Below are 21,995 nucleotides of genomic sequence, written 5' to 3'. Positions count from 1 at the left end.
TGTCCATAAGATCGACTTTGATTGAGAAATTGTCTGTTTACTGTTCTAATTTTTCTGAGATATCTTTAGATAACAGCTAGCTTTATTTCCTTCCCCCCACTCCCCACCCTACTATCTCATCCTTTCTCTCTCTCTGTCTCTCATTCCCCTCCATCCACAGATGTGAATCTATTCCGCAGTCGTTCTCTAAGTCTAGTTTAATTAATCAACAATGTCAGCTCTGTGCCTCCCTTCAAATCATCTTCATGGCAACTTGCTTTGTGGAGAGAGCTTTCATTTCATTCTTACTTTCATACACTGCTTGCCTTATTTTCACATTCACCATCACCATCATCATCACCAGCACCACCACTATACTAAACCATCACACTTGTTCTTTCATACTGAGTTGAAATGGTCTCATCCCAACCCATCTCTAACTTTATAATGGGCACTGCCATTCACTTTCTCACACGTTGCTGTTCCATAGACACACAACTGACACTCTTCAAATTCCTTGTATTTTTCTTCATCATCTTTACGTGTGTGTGTGTGTTTTTCACACCCACGTGTGTAATATGCAAGGGTTACTGAAAAGTTCCTGGCTTTGGGTAAAAGAAAATGCAGGAATGATCAGATAATTAGGATTTTATTGTTTTGTATTCAACATATTCCCCTCCCATATTCACATGCTTATTGCAGTGGTTCTTCAGTTTTTTTAAAGTCCTGTAAAAGAACTTGGAAAGTAGGCCTCCAGCAAGGCCTTTTGCAATACCCTTAAAGCTAGGAACTTTCATTCCCCCCTCATATATATATATATATATATATACATACAGGGTGGCCCAAAAGTAGGTTTACAATTATTCAACTATCTCTTTCGCATTCATATATTAACGGTTTAGATCTTAATTATGATCTATGTTAATTTAGTTAATTGTAAGATAGAAATTTAAATGTAATAAAATGTTTTAAAAGAAATTTAAAGTGCCTACATAGTAACTGTAAACCAACTTTTGGGCCACCCTATATATATAGGCATAGGAGTGGTTGTGTGGTAAGTAGCTTGCTTACCAACCACATGGTTCCGGGTTCAGTCCCACTGCATGGCACCATGGGCAAGTGTCTTCTACTATAGCCTCGGGCCAACCAAAACCTTGTAAGTGGATTTGGTAGACAGAAACTGAAAGAAGCCCGTCGTACATGTGTGTGTGTGTGTGTGTTTGTGCTTGTACCCCCAACATCGCTTGACAACCGATGCTGGTGTGTTTACTTCCCTGCAACTTAGTGGTTCGGCAAAAGAGACTGATAGAATAAGTACTAGGCTTACAAAGAGTAAGTCCTGTGTGCCTATTGTAAAAAAGATTAATGACATGGCCTAACAGTCTCAACATATTGCACTCTCTCCACTCTCTAGTCTATTTATTTTTGACTCATCAATTCTAGCAGTGATCACAGCTGAGATAGACAAGATGGACTCGTTGAGGATGTGGCAGTTGTTGGTCCAGTGTCCTTATTGTTGACTGGTTTTCATCTCATTTCAGTATTACTGTGTAAATATGCATTCCTTTTGTTCGTCTACGATATATGGGAGAGAGAAGGAGAGAAAGTACTTTTAGGATGTTGTAGGAGTGCTCTGCCTGGGCTTCTTGTATAAGTGTCTGAGTGTTTTCAGGTGGGGTTTTTTTTTTCCTGTAGTGGCAGAAATAGCAACAGCTGAAGGTTGTTGCAACAACACACTGTGCTCCTTGCATGTCTTTCATTTTTAATATTTTTGTGTATGTTGTACACAGGACATATCAGCGAATGTGTCCTATGTACAAGCTACACTGCATAGTACAGCCCTCTGTTTTTTGCAGTTTGTGATTTACTGTTGAGAGATCAAGAGGCTAAGCAAGACTGGTATATTCCACAATGGATCTAAATAAACTATTTGTATCACATATATTTGTTGTGAATGTTATGAAAGTGTTGCATGCAACTCCTAGTAGTTTGTGTTCTCTTTGTGTGGTCTGTTTATGTTGTTGAATGTAAAGGTTGGTTATATTTGATGTTATTGGTAAAAGGCGGTGAGCTGGCAGAAACGTTAGCACGCCAGGCAAAATGCGTAGCCATATTTTGTCTGCTGTTACATTCTGAGTTCAAATTCTGCTAAGGTTGACTTTGCCTTTCATCCTTTCAGGGTCGATTAAATAAGTACCAGTTATGCACTGGGGTCAATATAATCAACTTAATCCATTTGTCTGTCCTTGTTTGTCCCCTCTGTGTTTATCCCCTTGTGGGTAGTAAAGAAATATATATTTGATGTTATTGGTAAGAGAGGCAACAGTAGATTTGGTAGGTGTTATTTTAAGGATGTTGTAGCAAAGCCAAGTTTTTAGGTGAACAATGTATTTTAAGGAAGTATCTGCAGAATAGTAGGATGTGAATGTGATACCATCTGTGTATTAGGTCATGTTTATGCTTTATGGAGGTGTGAAAAAGTCAGGTAGTTGTAGGTATAAAAGGCTAGGTGAGATGGTGGATCTTTGCAGTACTCTACTTGGGAAATTACAGATTTTAGATAGTGTTCTTTGTGTGCTACAGATGCTTAGCAACTTGTGATGTTTGGTATTTTTTATATCAGTCAATTGCAAGGAATAGAATTAACAACTTTGCTGATGTCAATGATAGCTAGAAAGGGGCACATGCAAAGATTTTTTGATGTTGGAGTCATCATGTATTTTCTGTGTTTGTGAGGTGTATGGTGACCAAGAATACAATCTGAGTTCATGTTGTGATTTGGAGAATAAGATATGCACATTAATGATGTCAAGAATTAGTCTTCCTTGAATTTTTGAAGGTGTACTTTAGGAGGTGATATTGCTGTATGATGGGACTTTGGAGATTCTGTTGGATTCCAAATTTTTGGAATTTCACAGTGTCAGCATGACAAGTGATAGACATTGGTGAGTGTAATGATTTCTTCAGGCTCATGACATTTTAGATGTTTGGGATTTTGTGTGGCCCTGAGTCTTTTGCATTTTTAGATTTCCCTATTGCTTTTGGTGTTTCTGAGATAGTGTATTAGCGGTGATGGTAGTAGAGTGGTATTGGTGGTTGCAGTAATAATAGCAGTAGTGGTAACAGTAGTAACGGCGATGGTAGCGGGGGTTTTAAATCCAGATATTTGACACTCCACCCACTGTGAGTGTAAGCAGTTGCAGTTTAATCCCAGGCCAACTCTGATCCCGTAGTTCTATGATCAACAACATTCTTGCTGTGACCATTCCATTGTTTTGTTTCAACCATAATATGTCAAGATATCAAAGTATCAATAGTATCAAAGCCTATCTTGGTTTTTCAGCCAGTGTATGTAATCTGTTTGTCTTCTACTCTCTACCTGCCCACCCAGGGACTAGCTGTACCCCACACCACCACCAACACTACCACCAATGTCCATATAAGAACATGTAAAGACTAACTAGTAAAAGTTCCCTTTAGTGGGACCATTCTCTCTCTCTCTCTCCTCTCTCTCTCTCTCTCTCTCTCTCTCTCTCTCTCTCTCTGTACCTCCCAACCTTAAATGCTAGAAATTTGAACCCCTTTTTAGGAATTCTACCCCTCAAAACCACTTACCACCACCATCATTATCATCATCACCATCCTTGTTATCAGGCTTCTGACAAGACCCAGTGGAATGTTAGTTATTTGTCTGTCTTAAGAAAGCAATGTTTTCTAGAGATAAGCAAGGGACTCTTTTTATCTTCTTCTATAGACATCAACTGATTCCAACTTGTTTTAATATATATATATATGTGTGTGTGTGTGTGTGTGTGTGTGTATACATACATACACATAGACAGATTGATAGATAGATAGATAGATAGATAGATAAATAGACTCATATTGAGTTCAATTTATACTATTTGTTCTACTAGACCATATACACACTCACATAGGTTTCACATTTGTAAATGTGTGTGTATAGCATAAAGTAAGAAGTGTGAGAGGTGAAGATAGATGTATCTATCCATATGACTTCCATATGATTACAGCCAGCAAATTCCAGATGAGGAGCTTACTGTGATAGCCACATGATTCACTGAACCTATATTTTATAATAGCGTAATACACACACACACACACACACACACACACACACACACACACACACACAGAGATAGACATTCTGGAGTATGCTTTTGTACATACTTACATATTCATATATACATAGGACAAATATAATAATAATAATAAATCCCCTGATGCAGTACCAGGCAGTGGCTGTCATGGCTTCTGATCTTAACTGATTGGAAGTGTTATCATGTACATTGTTTTATCTTGGTATAAAAGATGGGCTACAGCAAATATTCTGCTCAATACCACAGATTTGCTTGTCAGTTGTTTGATCTTAACCGGTTGAGCATGTCCCTTAGTGGCTGACGATATGTGCATCTCTGATCATGAGCAGAAGTAGTGGGGGAGCATCATAACCATGTGTTGAGAGGGATTCTTTAGGGGTTGGATAATTCACCTTTGGAAACATGGGTGTTTTTTTCAACATCCTTAAACAACCCTTATTCAAGGACCTCTTGAGTGGGATGGGCTACTCAACCTGAAGGAAATTCTAACTGGGCCCCACCTGCAATGTCATGCACTGTTTATTTTGATATGAGATCACCATGTCATGCACATATGGTTGTGATGCATGTGCCTGGTGTACCTTATCAGACATATAATCATGATAGGTATACTGGGCTTGGTATATTTTACCCCAGTGTCACTTTGATGGCATGCATTGCTCTCTCACATAACAATGATAATCCTTTCTACTAAAGGCAGAAGACCTGAAATTTTGCGGGAGGGGACTAGTTGATTACATCAACCCCAGTGTTTTAGTGGTACTTAGTTTATCGACCTCAAAAATATGAAAAATAAAGTTGACCTCGGCAGAATTTGTATTCAGAATGTAGCAACAGGCAAAATACTGCTAAGCATTTCATCCAAAGTGCTAATAATCATCATCATCATCATCGTTTAACGTCCGTTCTCCATGCTAGCATGGGTTGGACGGTTCGACCGGGGATCTGGGAAGCCAGAAGGCTGCACCAGGCTCCAGTCTTATCTGGCAATGTTTCTACAGCTGGATGCCCTTCCTAACGCCAACCACTCCGTGAGTGTAGTGGGTGCTTTTTACGTGCCACCGGCACGGAAGCCAGTCGAGATGACGCTGGCATCGGCCACAATTCGGATAGTGCTTTTTACGTACCACCAGTCCAGGGTTCAATTTCATTGGTTCAATTTCGATTCAGATTTCGATTTCATATATTATAATAATAATAACAATAACAAGAGCAATAATAATAATAATAATAATAATGATAACAATAACAAGTGCAATAATAATAATAATGATAACAATAACAACAGCAATAATAATAATAATAATAATTTTTTAATGGATCTCTCTAGATTTCGACATTGAGTGCTTCTAGTTGTTGAGTGAGTGGGATAACTTATTGAATCTTAGTGTGAGTGAGTGATTAATTAGTATGGACACATGGACCCTTAATGTAATTCTCTGATAGAATCAGGGTGCCTTTATGTCACAAAGCTGGACCTTTTAATTCCAGGCACAGTCCATCGAGCAGACTTCCTAACCTTTTTCATTTACCTCCATTTTGAATGACATTGACCTATAACACTAGACATTTGCCCAAGATGCCATGCAAGGGGATTGAGCTTTGGACTTCTTTATTATAAAGTGAATTTCTTGTGTCTGTTGTGTGTGTGTGTGTGTGTTGTTACTACCACCACCACTGCCATCATCATCATCAAGAAGTTTGCTTCTCAATCACATGGTTCCAGGTTCAGTTCCATTGTGTTGCACCTTAAGCAAGTGTCTTCTACTACTGCCGTGGGCTTACCAAAGTCTAGTGAGTGGAACTGGTTGGCGGACTTTGAAAGAAACTTGTCATACACACACACACATTTGCGTTTGCCTTTGTGTTTATGTTTGTCCACCACCACCACTTGACAAGCGGTGGCGGTTTGTATATACCCCTGTAATATAAACCACGGGTCGATTTGTCCAACTACACCCTTCAAGGTAGTGCTCTTGCATGGCCACAATCCAATGACTGAAACAAGTAAAAATCAAAGATAAAAGAAGTATTAAAGGTTTCTGGGATAAAATCCATTTGGGATTTCCATTTGTTACCTCCAGCTATTAGACTTCCACTCACATACATACACACCTGAAGTGGTCTCTACTAATCCTTGGGTCTCACACATACTTAAAGTCCCATTTATTTCTAGCGTCTCACACTCACCTACAATGTGGCATCTACAGTTGCTGGAGTCTCCCAACTGCAGTCCTGAGTATTAAACAGGAAATTAGTATCATCTCCCTCCTTCATGTATGTCAGCCATCTCTGGATTCTTTTCTACTCTAGGCTCAAGGCCCAAACTTTCTGGGGAGATGGGGCCAGTCGATTAGATCAACTCCAGTATGCAACTGGTACTTAATTTATCAGCCCCGAAAGGATGAAAGGCAAAGTTGACCATGGCGGAATTTGAACTTAGAACGTAAAGACAGGCAAAATACCGCTAAGCATTTCTGCCAGCACAGTGCCTTAGCCATCTTTAAATTGATGACTGATGTTATTGCTAACAAATGTTTAACCTGTTTCATCACATCAACTAGTTTCCTTCTTATCAGTTTTTCACTGTAACATTTTAACAACTGACTGTTGCTAAATAAACAGACAGAAGCTCCATATTTCAACTATGCTACTCTTTAAATTTACTTTGAAGTCTTCCTTTTTATTTATCTTTCTAATAAACTCTACCGAATGAGAGTGATGGAGGTGTTATATCCTTTTATCTTTTACTTGTTTCAGTCATTAGACTGCGGATATGCTGGGGCACCGCCTTGGAAAACTTTTAGTTGAATGGATCAGCGCCAGTACTTGTTTTTTTTCTAATACCTGGTACTTATTCTGTTGGTGTTCATTTGCTAAACTGCTAAGTTATTGGGGTGTAAACACACCAACTCTAATTTTCAAGCAGGGGACAAACACACACACACACGACAGGCTTCTTTCAAGTTCCAACTAACTCCACTCACAAGGCTTTGGTCAGTCTGAGCCTGAAGCTATAACAGATGACACTTGCCCAAGGTGTCATGCAGTGGTACTGAACCTGGAACAATATGGTTCGGAATAAAACTTCTTACCACACAGCCATGCCTGCACATAATAATAATAATAATTGTGTACAGTGCTCAGGTGCACTACAACTCATCTAAAGTGTATATATAATCAGGTGTAGTTTTGGCGGATTTCGGAAAGCATGAGAGCCTTAAAGGATGCAGTGTCATGGCAGTCAACAACTGACGCAGGCAGTTTATTCCATGCTTCAGCAACTCTGAGCGTGAAAAAATGTTTCCGAAAGTCATGGGAGCTGTGTTGTTTTTTTACTTTGTGGGCATGTCCATGTGTGTTAGACACATGGAGATCAAAAAGGTGTTCAGTGTTGTTGTTGATGAGGTGGTTGATAACTTTGTGGGTGTTTACCAAGTCCGTTGCCAGACGCCGGAGCTTCAGTGAATCCATGCCCAGGGAAACAAGGCGCTCAGAATATGGTAGGTGTCTGATGGAGGGTATGCGTTTGCGCATACAGACAGACAGACAAATTTGTGAACCACCATTTTAATTTTCTCTTTTACTCTATTACTAAATCTAAAAAAGCACTACTACCACCATCATCATTTTTTTCTATCCATCCTCTCTCAGTTCATCAAAGTAATATTACACATCCGTTATAATTCTATTTTGGGAGAGGTGGGCATTTCTGTTATCTAAATTTCTTCCTAAATGACAAGGAACCATTGATTCAGATCTTATTACCAATTCCAAAAGAAATATATTCTCCTTGATAGAGGCACCAATATATCACAGATTGTCTTCATGTCAGAAATTAAATTAAATGACACATAAATCAATTCTGTAGTGCTCCCACCACTGTCTCCAATCACAGGCACAACTCCCAGAACTATTGATCCCATGCCTGTTGACTGATACCCTATTAACTCACTTTATAAATTTAGGGACTATTAAAAAGAACTATTTCCGTTAAAATCATAACTGTTCCAAATTTTGGCAAAAGACCAGCAATTAAAGGGAGAGGGGGGTTTAGTGAATTACATCGACCCCCAGTGTTCAACTGGTACTTATTTTATCAATCTTGAAAGGATGAAGGGTAAAGTCAACCTCGGCTGTATTTGAATGCAGAATGTTAAGAACTGGAAGAAGCATCACCATGCGTTTTATCCACCACTACCTTAGTCATTCTTTCTAAGTCTGACAGCATGCCAGCAATCTGAGGGGAGGAGAAAATTAATTGCATCAACCCAAGTACATGACTGGTACTTTATTTTATCAACCCTGAAAGGATGGAAGGCAGAGTTGACCCCAGTAGGATTTGAACTCAGAATATAAAGATTCAGAAAATGCAGCACTAAAGCAGTTTGTCTGATGTGCTAATGAATCCTGCCTGCTCACGACCGATGAGTTGAACTAACCATTAAAAAAAAAGAGCATTACTGTGTTCTCACTCATGGTACTCTTTCATTGTAACTGCTGCTACTCCAGCTGTTGTTGTTGTTGTTTAGCCTTCAGATCAATTCTGATCTGACAGATCAAAGGTTCCCCAGCTATGATCATCCCACCTTTCTGCACATTAGGGACTTTGTTGTCCAATGTGTTCTTTTTTAAACCATAAAGTGTGAATCAGGATAGATTTTTCTTTTAGTTCTAAATGGTTGAGCAGCCAGCTTAAGGTTCCTTCATTAACTCACTTTACATGTTTGTCTATTTGTGTGTGTGTGTGTGTGTGTGTGCAGGCTTGTCTGTATGCTTGTATGTCTATATGCTGTGTGCTGTCTCTATTTTCACTAATATAAACTTGTATTCTTGATTCAGTAAATCCTGGATCTGTCCTGAAAATATTTGATGTAAATTAAATGCTAATTCTGAGAGCAATAGTTGAGAAGTTGAAATCTTTAATTTTCAATCCCATACAACCCAGCAAAGGTGGTGATGGCGGAGGCGGTGAGGGTCATTCTATGCATTTGTTCTTTGACACGGTCATCTTTACTTACTGGCTTACTTAGGGTTACATGTTTACTGTGAAATGACACCTTCTGCACAAAAGAAACTGAGTTCAAATTCCATTCAAGTTTTTGCAGAAAAGTAATTATAAGAAATTTTCTAAACACAAACACACATACATACATACATACGTACATGTATGTATGTATGTATCATCAGTATATCATGTATCCGAAAAAACAGCACACTCTAAACCATAAAGCAGTAATGTATATATGCAGTTAAGTATATGTCCAGATGCGAAACCACCGGTCAATTTATGACTAGACATATACTTTTAACTGCAGGCATGGCTGTATGGTAAGTAGCTTGCTTATCAACCACTTTCCGGGTTCAGTCCTACGGCATGGCACCTTGGGCAAGTGTCTTCAGCTATAGCATCAAGCCAACCAAAGCCTTGTGAGTGGATTTGGTAGGTGGAAACTGAAAGAAGCCTGTCATACATATATGTGTGTGTGTGTGTTTGCATGTCTGTGTTTGTCCCCCCACCATCGTTTGACAACCAATTTGGGTGTGTTTAAGTCTCCCATAACTTAACAGCTCAGCAGGAGGGACCAATAGAATAAGTCCTGGGGTCAATTTGTTTGACTGAAGTCAAATAACTGAAACAAATAAAAGAATAAAAGAAAATATATACACACACACACACACACACACACGCATACTTGTGTGTGTGAGTGTGTTTGTGTCTATGTTTGTCCCCTACTACTGCTTGACAATCAGTGTTGGTGTGTTTATATCCATGTAACTTAGCAGTTTGACAAAAGAGACTGATAGAATAAGTACCAAGCCTAAAAAATATAATATAAGTTCTGGGGTTAATTCATTCGACTAAAAGTTCTTCAAGGCAGTGATCCCAGCATAGCCACAGTCTAATGGTTGAAACAAATAAAAGATAAAAGCTACACATGAATAGAATTTTAAAAAATGAAAGAGGGGGGATTCTGCCCAAAAATGGAAATGTAATAGGTAAAGAAAGCCCTCAAAAAAAAAAAAAAAAAATGGTAAAAAGCCCATTCCTTCTGCTATCATTATCAGATAAATCATTCTTTAGGGACCCCCTCCAAGAGAACAGCAATTTTTGGAAATAATCTTTGGTGAGGCAGATGAAAAAAAAAAAGAAAAACTATTTTTCTTTTTGAAACAGCTTGTGGTGGTGGGGAGGGTGTAGTAGCAGTGATGGTGGTGGGGACACATTGTTGTCAGTTAAAAAAAAAAAATCCCTGTCTCTGGTGCAGCAGAATTGGTTGTTTAGAAAAGTTCTGGCTTTTTCTTGAAATCTGTTAATAGCAATAATCTCTTCCACAGACACCAACAACAACAACAATACTACAAACACTTTCTTATCTTGTCATATTACCACCGATACCTCCTCCACCCCTGCTACATACACACTCTCTCTTTCTTTTTCTCTGTCTCACATTCTAACTCTCACTCTCTCTCTCTCTCTCTCCCTGGTACCTCACTGTTTTCTCTACCCTCACCCCTCACAATGTTACCTTACTGTTTCCTTTTCCCTGCTCCTGTTTTCTCTCTCTATTACTGTATCTCTTCACCACCTCCACTTCCACTCCATTCCCTGCCTACAATTTACCTACTAAACAGACACAGACAGACTGTTGTGTCCCCATGGGGGAGAAAAAAAGGGGTTTTGTTTATTTTATTTGCACCCCCTCCCCATCATTCTACCTGGAATCCAGTTTTACAGATGAAAGAGGATGGGGCATATATTTTGGGTGTTGAGTAGACCTGATGGTAGTGGTGGTGGTGGTGATGATGGTGGGGTAGTAGTAGTAGTAGTAGTAGTAGTAGTAGTAGTAGTCTTTATCAACTAATCTGTAATGATCTATAATATGTCTTTATTGTGTATGTATATGTACATGCATGTATGTATGCATGCATTATGTGTGGATTTACAGAAGCTGCTAACTTTGTCATGGAAAGGCACCACCAATGGTGGATAAGGATCAGTCAGTGCAGAGTGTATAATATTTCTAATGTTGTGGAGTAAAGGAAGAAGAAGAATTTGAAGATGTCAAAGACAGCTGACCACAGCTAGTCCTTCAATAGCATAAACTGATGACATCACAAAACATGTGTTATATATAGCAGCATAAACTAATGACATTATAAAGCATGTGTTACACATAACAGCATTAACTGATGATAACACAAAGCATGTGTTATACATAGCAGTATAAACTGATGACATCATAAAGCACCAAAGCATAGCAATATGTGCAATGTGATGTCTGTGTTTTACACATGTAACATGACATCACATATTTGTGTTACATACATATTACATTCATGTGTCACAAGAAGATGTCACAATATCATAAAACATCATAATACATGTCACATACTACCAAACATTGACCATACATACTGATACAGTTATATACAATTACACACCCTGATATAGTCACACTATGATACAGTCACACACACACACACACACACAAATACAGTATTACATTCACACATACACTGATACAATCAGACAACAATGATACAGTCACACAATGTTACACTCACTCACCCTTGATACAGTTACACACAATGATACACTGATATAATCACATGTGGTTACAGTCACACACTGATACAGTCTCACCCCATCAAAACAAGCAACTAAACTAACGAAGCACCCTTTATGTGGCCAATCAACATGCTAGAAATTACAGCTAACTTCCCCTTCAATCACACTGATACAGTTTTAAAATAGATGGTATCTGGAAGAAGATTGAATAATAATAGATAAAACCTTAAGATAAAAACTGGACGATTGTGATTAGAACACCTTTGATCACAGGTCTGTTGAGTAATGTTGACCTGGGGTTAAACAACAAGTCAGTCAAATGCTTCACAAGCATACACCAGACCGTCTAAACATACATAAGACCTGTGTGATGGCTTCTATACAGTTTCCATCTACAAATTCTCATTCACAAGGCTTTCATCAATCTGAGACACAAGGTGTCATGCTTTACTGCTGTCTTACTGCTTGGTAGTCTATGTCGAGAGGAAAAGCTATTTATAATTTCTTTCTGAAGGGAAACATTGCAGCAACTAGCACACACTTTGTTTATATATGTGGTGTATGTGTATATGACTGTAGCAGGTGTGTGTGTATGTGCGTGCGTGTATATTGTATATTTTCACAAAGCTTAATTTTCTCTGCATGTTGTATATAATGCTACTCTGACCATACAAGATTAGTAACACATGTTAAAATGTACTATAACTCATCTGAGACTCACACGCACCGTCGCCACCACTGCCACCGCCATGACATTCCACCCACCACCCTACCACCACCACCACTACCCACTTCTTTCTCTGACTAAAAGGAAATTTTAGTTTTTTTCTTGTTAAACCATTTTTATTACATTTTGCACCACTTGCTTCAAATTTATGTTTTATTACTGTCTGTTAAATTTAGTTTCACTACTATTATTATAAGTAGTAGTAGTAGTAGTAGTATATATTCAATTCTTTAAACAATTTTTTTAAACTTCAGATCTAGTTATTTATGTAATGTTTCACCACTCCCAACAACTTGTAGCAGTATATAATTTACATATATTATGTATGTGTGTGGGTGTGTGTGATTGTATGTATGTGTATATATATATATATATAATATATATATATGTATGTGTATATATGTATGTATATCATCATCATCATCATATATATATATATATATATTATATATATATATATATCATGCCAGTATGGAAGGCAGACATTAAGTGATGACTATGTATGTATAGATATATATATATACATGCATTATACCTGTATTATATATATATATATATAAACATACAAATGTAATTCTCCTATCCCCACTCTTCTCTACTAAAGCACATTTGACAATTATGAAATTTGTACTTTATTATCAATTAAATGTTCTCTGCTCCCCTTCCCTGCATATTACATATAATTGAACGAGGACAACAACAACTACAGCATCATGCCACAGTATTCTAGCGTCTGCAGATTTTATCATTCTGGGTTCATCTTCACCTTGCCACTGCTGCTGGTCTGAGGTTTAAGGACAAAGTTCAAGAGAGGACTGTCACTTACACACACAATCATCATCATCATCATTTCTATTCCTTTTTAGCTCTTCTACTGGCGATGCCAATGTTGGTCCAATAAGGTAGCTGTTATTCTCACCATGGTCAGTCTTCCTCCTCCTCGATTTCTCTTATTGCCACAGACACTACTACTACTACTATCAACACCACCACCACCACTACTACCACCACCACCAACTTTACTACAACAAGTGCTATTACAACCACAGCCACTACCACCACAGCTACTAATACTATTACTGCCACCACTAATACTACTACTAGAACCACCACATTCACTACTACTACTACTACCACCACCACTGCCAGTACTATCACTACCAATACAACAACCACTACAGCCACTTCTACCCCACCACCATTTCTACTACTAGCTACTACCAATATTACCGCCACCACTACAACTACTACTATTACATTCAATACCAGATTGGTAGAGTTTAATTTGGTCATATAACTAGCTCAACAAACTGTTATATTTACTATTATAGTGTCAAGTACATCAACATCAAAATAAAAATTGAATGGATATTGTAGTTGTGATACCTGTGCCGGTGGCATGTAGGACCTCACAGAGGAAATGATGAAGTCTGAGACCTCTGAGATATGCTGTGACTGTAAAGACCCGACAAATGAAGTGAGTTCATGGCTCACAGGACGGCCTGCTGTGCTAACCTTGGATCATAGAGTGACCCGCTGTTCTTGAGGAGACTTATTGTGTCAAGTACGTCAACACCAACATCAAAATAAAAATCAAATGGAAATTGTAGTTAAGATACCCGTGCCGGTGGCATGTAAAAGGCACCGTCCGAATGTGGCTGGTGCCAGCACTGCCTGACTGGCATCCATGTCGGTGGCACATAAAAAACACCAACCAATTGTGGCCATTTGCCAGCCTCCTCTAGCCTCTGTGCCGGTGGCACGTAAAAAGCACCCACTACACTCACAGAGTGGTTGGTGTTGGGAAGGGCATCCAGCTGTAGAAACATTGCCAGATCAGACTGGAGCCTGATGCAGCCTTCTGGCTTCCCAGACCCCGGTCAAACTGTCCAACCCATGCTAGCATGGAAAACGGACGTTAAACGATGATGATGATTTATATATATATCTAAATATAATATGTGACAATTATTCGGTAGCCATGATAAAACTGAGTTTCAGATGTCAGGGTGGAAACCCACGCCACCATCTCTTCAAGTTATCTGGCCATCGAAAAAATGCTATCTTCAATGTTGTAAAAGAAAGCTTTCCATCTCATGCGCTTAATAAGTGTGACTATATCAGGGTGTGTAATTGTATATAACTGTATCAGTATGTATAGTCAATGTTTGGTAGTATGTGACACATGAGATGGAAAGTTTCTTAGAGTATAGTTCCTTTGATGGTATAGGTATAGCATTTTTTCAATGGCCGGATAACTGAAGAGATGGCAACGTGGGTTTCCACCCCGAATAATTGTCACATATTTACAGATAAATTCCTCTATTTACATAATACCGAGGTCCCTTTCATTCTTTTGTTGTCTTGACATTTCTATCAATATATATATATATATATATATATATATATATAGATGAGTGTATTTTTACCTTGTTAACAATTAACACAGAAAAATAAATAAATAGTTACCAGGGCAGCAAAAATCTCACAAGTAAAGATGTTGTAACTCCTTGTTTATAAAGGTTGAAACTTCGTGTTTACGTTGAATACTTGTTTAAACCTGCGTTAACTCCATTTTTTATTCATATATATATATATATATATATATATATATGTACACACACATGCACACACTTACCCGAACAATGTGGGACTGAAAAAAGAGTCTAAGCCTATTGTGTGTGCATGATGTTAGAAATGGTATGCAGCTTATGGAGACCATGCCAAAGCAGACACTGGAGCACAATGCAGTCCTTGGGCCCATCAGGTCCTATCAAACCATCCAACCCATGTCAGCATGAAACATGGATGTTAAATGATGAAAATGTGTGTGTGTGTGTTAGATGATGATAGGAATTGCTTACCCAAGGTAATGTGCAATGAGAATGTACCTGGCACCTGTTGATTACAAAGCAAATTTCTTATCATAACCATAGTGGTGGCACTCTTATCTACTATAGCCCTTCCCCTCACTACCTTCTTGATAATTTTGTTCTTACTGAAGATCATAGAGTGAGGGTGGGGCAGTGCCCATGACTTTTACTGATGACACTGAGGTTGGGGAGTGGGGTGGGCAGCTATGGCTAGAGCTGGATGGATGGTGTGGGGGAAGAAGGATTGAATTGGGGGTGGAGAGTGAATTGTGTCATGCATCAGTTGAGAGTGTGAGAAGGTGATGAGAGAAAGAAGAAATATGATTGGGGAGTGGAGCAAAGTGCAGAGGACAGACAGCCATTATATTCTATTACTTGTTGACTATTAACCCCTAATTTTGCATGGATTCTCTCACCAATACCAACTCCATCACCACCATCACTGTCATTAACATCACTATACTACTACCCATGCAATTGCCAATAATAACTCATCGCCACCTCCACCCCTCCCATTATCGTTAATACCCTCACCACCACCACAAATTCCACCATTACCACAACCACCAAACATCACCACTACCAACAGCACTACCACCAGCAATATCAACACCATCCACCAAAACCAAAAATCCCACATTAATACTACCATCACCAACACCACTACCACTATCAACACCATCACCACAACCACTCAGCATTACGTTCACCACCAAAGAATGTTCAGGCCACCCTCCTTCACCAGTGATATTATGAGATGTGAAGAACCTATCCCTCACCCTTTTGCAATGTAAAGTGGATTAACTGACAAAAACATTCAACTTAATCTGTGTTTGTTATCTTTTACTGAGAAATTCTATGTTTCATTACAGGTTGATGGGGACAACCCAATCAGTAGTAGTGGTAGTGCTACTACTACCTCCAGTGTACTTACATCATGGTCAGGGCCCCATACAGTGATAGTGCCCCGCACAGAGGCTGGTTTTGGATTTACATTACGTCACTTCATAGTCTACCCTCCAGAATCTTCCACCATTTCTCAAACTCAGGTGAGTTCACTCAATTTCTACCTTCATTAATGACAAATTAATTTTTTTTGTTATGTTTTCTTTTTTTTTTTTTGTTGGTTTGTCTTTTGTTTTCTTTGTTAATATACAGGCTTGAAGAAATTGTTGAAATGCTAAAATGGCTACATGTGGATGTGTACTGTGTGCAAGAGTGAAGATGGAGGGGAACCTCTACCAGATTCGTCATGGACAAGGAATAATAGATATAAATTCTTTTGTTTAAGCAGTAGTGACAGTGTGGATGTAGTAAGCATACTATTAGCTGAGAAATGGGTAGAGAAAATGATTGAGGTAGTCAGAGATTGTGATAGGATAACAAAGCTTAAACTAGTTTTGGTTAATGTGACTACAACATTTATCTCTGCTTATGTTTCACAATCGGAACTGGCAGATGAAGAGAAAGCTCAATTCTATGTGGCCCTCCTACCTTGATAATGAATGATGATAACCTTATCATCGTGGCTAGTTATTTCCACTGACAAGCTGGGCAACACATTGATGGATTTCATGGTGTGTATAAAGGCTTTGGCTCCAGGAATGAGGAGGGAATAAAACTGCTGCTGGTGTCTGATGCTAATGACTTGGTAATATGCAACATTAGCCTAAGAAAACCATTTGATCCCCTATTGATCTGGTGGCCACACAGGCCAGATAAGACTTCAAGTCTATGGGTGGTGCAAGGTTTCCATCCAGATCAAAGGTGGTGTGGGTAGGCAACAGTAAAATGGACAGATATTTAACAATAGAGACACAGGCTAGGAAAAACTTGAAAAATAGGGGTGCAGTGAATTGTACTGGGTAGCTTGAAGGGAATTTAGGTGACGGGTTTCCTCAACAAAGGTTGCAGCAGAATATGAGAGATTTACCAATGTTCTGTGAGATGAGGATTAGAAGGTGGTGTACAAGACATTGTGGGTGAGAAATATGTATGGCTGGATAATGGTATATTTGCACTTGGTGTTTCTGCAAAGAAAGAGGCATGAAAAAGTACCCAACATATTCTGTTAAGTGGTTGACATTAGGAATGACATCCAGCCATAGAAACCATACAAAATCTGTGACACTGGAATAAGATGTGGTTCCTGCAATCTTTTGGACCTAGTCTAACTGCCTAAACCATGCCATCATGGAAAGCGAATGTAAAAATGATGACAATGATTATGAGTTATGCTGTGTCATTGTTTATCCCTTCGGTCAGTTCTGAGTCAGTGGTACCTATGAGCAATGCTGTTCCACTTATGAGCATCCCATCTGTTCAAGCCAAATATATATGTACATGTGTATGTGTATGTATGTGTGTGTCTGTATATATATACATCAGTACCAGCCTTGTACGAAGGGTGATATAATCTACTAACCCTTTCTCACAAAACTTGTGTCCTTGTTGCTATGTTGAAAATCACTAATGGTTCTAACATTGGCAAAAGGTCACAAATCTGGAAAAAGAGTGTGCTGGATTTAATCAACTCCAGTGTATGACTGATAATTTACTTTATCAACTCTAGATGAATGAATGACAGTTGTTCCCCAGTAGCATTCATTGCATAAGCGCGATATTTTAGTTGCCATATTCTATATTTTATTTGTTATCAGTGAAATGCCCTCAGCTCGAAATTGAAACCCTATCTGCAACCTTATTACAACTCTACATCAGCTATATGATCTCTCTTGCCATCAGGCTGCTACAACTGTAACCCCTCCTCCTAACATTACTGTTACATGTTAAACTGTTAGATAACAGCCGTAATACTAATTGGAGTAGTTTCTGTATGATAATTTGACCTTTCCCCTATCTAACATGCCACTAAATTGCTCAGCCGCTCCACTCAACACCATTTCCATAATTCTGACGGCCTCACCCCGGATTTCCTTAAATTGAACTTATTACTTGAAGGATATCAGCTTCACCTTCAGACTTTAGGTTGAATAAAGCCATGTTCAGTCCCTCATGTGAACGATAATTATCATACCCCTTTGTTATTGTGATTTTTAGCTGTGGACTATCAAAAGACACTCTCACACCCTCTGTTTATCTCTTACTTTCTCTCTCTATCTCTAACTAGTTTACATATTCTCTCTCCTCACACACACAAACAATAAAAAGCCTTGTGAATATTGACTAATATCCTATTTCTTCTTCATTATATTATATGTGTGTAGGAATGTGTGTGTTTGTTTGTGTGTATGTACTTGGGTGTGTGTATATATGGATTACCTATCTGAGGGACCCACTGGTATTTCTATACAGTTCATAAATTAGTCCAATATTTTATCAGACATCAACAACCCACTTCAGACCAACCACAATCAAATCATTTCATATTTATGTCTTAAATAAAGAAAAGACACATATGTAGCTATACCTACTCTTATATCAGATGAGACGGTTATAGCTAAAATACCTTTGATCTGCTGGTTCAGGGTTGGAGTTAAACAACAACATCAGGCATGAACTGGCAGTCTTTAGTGTATCAGACAAAATGCATTGAGCTATTTTATTTCAGATCCCACTTCTCTGAGTTCAGATCCTCCTGAGGTCAACTTTGCTGTTCATCATTTGTAAAAGTGCAAGCCTAAGATAGTAAATTGGTACAATTGTTAGCATGTCAGATAAGATGCTTTGTGGTATTTGTTCTGATCCTTTGCTGTCTGAGTTCTTGGGTGGTAGATAGGAGAGATAAAATAGAAACTCACTGGCACTAGCGTAGCTAGAGGGGGCAGTTTGCCCCAGGCAGCCCCTTTATGGGGGTGACACCACTTTTGGGTCTGCTGTAGGCAATATGTATTTTTTGTGGGGGCCCGGGGGCAGCAAACTGAAGGGCTGCCACTGATGGCACACACTCTATGCTAGTGCCCATAGGGCCAGTCTCCCAGTTTTCATGGTGTTTATATCCTTACCGCCCCCCCCCCCATTATTGTCAGCTAAGTGAACTGGAACAGTGTGAAATGAAGTGTTTTGCTCAAGAGCACAATGCATCGCCCAGTTCAGGGATCAAAACCACAATTTTGCGATCATGAGTCCAACACCCTAACCTCTAAGCTATCCACCCCAACTTGTGGGGTAGACATAAACCATTGCCCAGGTTAACACCACTATCTGGCCCTAAGGGTACCTTTTAAGGAAAATCACTTTGTTAGAAGTATTTGGATCAGGCCTATGATTTGAGGATAATTTCTTCTCTTCCTCCCATCAATCTCAGGGCTGCTGAAAAAAGTGTATGGTCATCCTGGGTGCTTTCTGTCTCTTCCTGATTTAACATCATCATCATCATCATTTAACGTCCATTGTCCATGCTGGCATGGGTCGGACAGGTAGACCAGAGCTGGCAAGCTGGAAGGCTGCACCAGATTCCAGATTAGTTTGGTATGGTTCCTATGGTTGGATGCCCTTCCTAATGCCAACCACTCTGAGAGTATAAAAGGTGCTTTTATGTGCCACTTGCATGACACCAGTATCTGTCACGACTGCAATTTTACTTGGCTTATAGAAAACATGGCATTATCACAATATGAAAGAACAAAACACGGATAAAAATTCCAAATTCCAGCAACCTGTGACCATTTTAAAGACAACCTGGCTGACTAAGACAGTTTTTCCTTAGAAGAGAGGGACAGGTTGCTAAGATGGTAAGAAACTGGCATAAGGTGAGTAACCAACTAGGTAATACCTTAATGACAGTTTTAATGGACAGTGGTCAACCACAATGACATTTATAGTGTACTATTTGGTGGAGTAAAATATGTGAACTTAGTTTAGTTTAATGAGAGGTGACACGGGACAAAGCAGGGGTGGTATCAGCTTGTATGTGTGTGTAAATGCGAGTGCATGTGTGTTAGTATGATACTGTAAATTGAAAAAACACAAACCTTGATAGAGTTAATATTCCCTGTACCTTGTTGTAGGATACCCTGTGTTCAATCTTGGCCTTGATTACGAAGTTGGATATTTAGGGTTTTACATTAGTGAACATGATAGAGTAGTTCTACCCTTTATATATGTTATGTTTAAACATTCTTGTTTACCTTATACTTAATACATCCGGTCGGGTCCATATCTCTTCTAAACACATATTTCAATGATAATTATGATGACTTACCAATCCTTCTTTTCAGGAGATCCCTCCCACTAACTTTTTTCTACAGGCCATCTTTAACTCAAGTAAATCCAACACAGATCCTAATTAACTGTCTTCAGAATTAAACAGTGTCTTTAATGAAATCCAAATTAATTGGGAGGGTTCATTTGATTTCAAAATAGCCCTGTACTGCACCCAGCTCCTTAGTAGCCTTGGGAAGTGTGTGGAATGGGCTGTGGGTGTGGGTGAGTGAAAGTGTTGATCTCTGAGACACTCTGAGGGTCAGAGAGGAGCAAGCTAACATTGACAAAATATATTGTTTTAATATCAGGTTTCACTTGATCAATGCAGGCTCTCTGTTTGTGTGTGTGTGTGTGTGGTGTCTGTGGACTTGAATATATGTATGTGTAGATGTGATAGTGTTGTATGTGTGTGTATGTCTGTAATTATAGTTATATGTGTAGATGTGTTTGTGATATATGCATGTTTGTACATAGTGTGTGTTTGTAATAGATCTCTATATGTGTGCGTAACTGATATGTGCATGTGTTTATAATAGATATGTGTGTTTGTAATAGATACATTTGTGTGTGTGTGTGTGTGTTTATAATGGATGCATGTGCTTGTAATAGATATATGTGTCTTTGTAATAGATATGTATGTGCTTGTAATATACATGTGTGTGTGTTTATAATAGATATGTGTGTAGGTGTAAATTATGGACTCTGGAAGGCAAGGAGGAAATACAGACACTCCATTAAAAAGATAAAACCTAATTTGAATTGCTATTTTGATGTTGTTGCTGCTTTTAGTGGCAGAGTTGACAGTGGTATTAGTAGAGGCATTATTAATGGTCTTGGTTGTTAGTAGTACAAAGGTAGTATCAGTATAGTGCTGTTGGTGATTGACATAGTGGGGGGGGGGCATTGGTGTTGCTGATAGAACCATTATTTATCTTTCACTTGTTTCAGTCATTAGACTGCGGCCATGCTAGGGCACCACCGTGAAGAATTTTAGTCAGCCGAAACAACCCCAGAATTCATTATTATTATTATTATTATTTTGTAGCACCTGGAGTGTATTCTGTCACTCTAATGCTGAACTGCTAAGTCATAGGGATATAAACATACCAACACCAGTTGTCAAGTGGTAATGGAAGACAGTCATAAGGGGACAGACACACACACACATCTCAAAAGTTAGGTAGAGAGAGGAAAAATAGACAAAAACTGGGCGAAAACCGAACAGACAGAAAAAGGAGAGAAAACCACAATACAAGGAACATTCGTAGCTGATTTTCTCATCAGTGGTTTCACACTATTTAAAACCAAGACCACTGATATCAATGGGAGCACCAGAGCATAGAGCTTAATATATATATATATATATATATATATATATATTTATTTATTTATATAAATAAATAAGGATAAGATCGATATTTAAATACTGATCTCATCAGGTGGCCAGCTTAAGAATAGAAACCTTCAAAGGTAATAATTATTTAAAATTATAATTTAGGGTATCTAAGAGATACCACCACACTGGAAATAGAAGTCAAAATTTGTATTTATGTGCT

General features: G+C 38.6%; 1 protein-coding gene across 7 annotated transcripts in view; it reads left to right on the top strand.

The window, feature by feature from the left end:
- Nucleotides 1–21,995, top strand: part of LOC115216751 (rho GTPase-activating protein 21-A) — a 402,000-nt gene that overhangs the window by 228,184 nt on the left and 151,821 nt on the right. For all 7 annotated transcript variants that reach the window (XM_036506766.1, XM_036506767.1, XM_036506763.1 and 4 more), the window contains one exon: nucleotides 16,146–16,322. In XM_036506766.1, the coding sequence (XP_036362659.1) occupies nucleotides 16,146–16,322 (177 nt within the window). The remainder of the gene's footprint in view (nucleotides 1–16,145; nucleotides 16,323–21,995) is intronic.

Source organism: Octopus sinensis, linkage group LG10, assembly GCF_006345805.1.
Source record: "Octopus sinensis linkage group LG10, ASM634580v1, whole genome shotgun sequence".
In the NCBI taxonomy this organism is placed as follows: Eukaryota; Metazoa; Mollusca; class Cephalopoda; order Octopoda; family Octopodidae; genus Octopus; species Octopus sinensis.
This window is presented reverse-complemented; position numbering and strand designations above follow the sequence as displayed.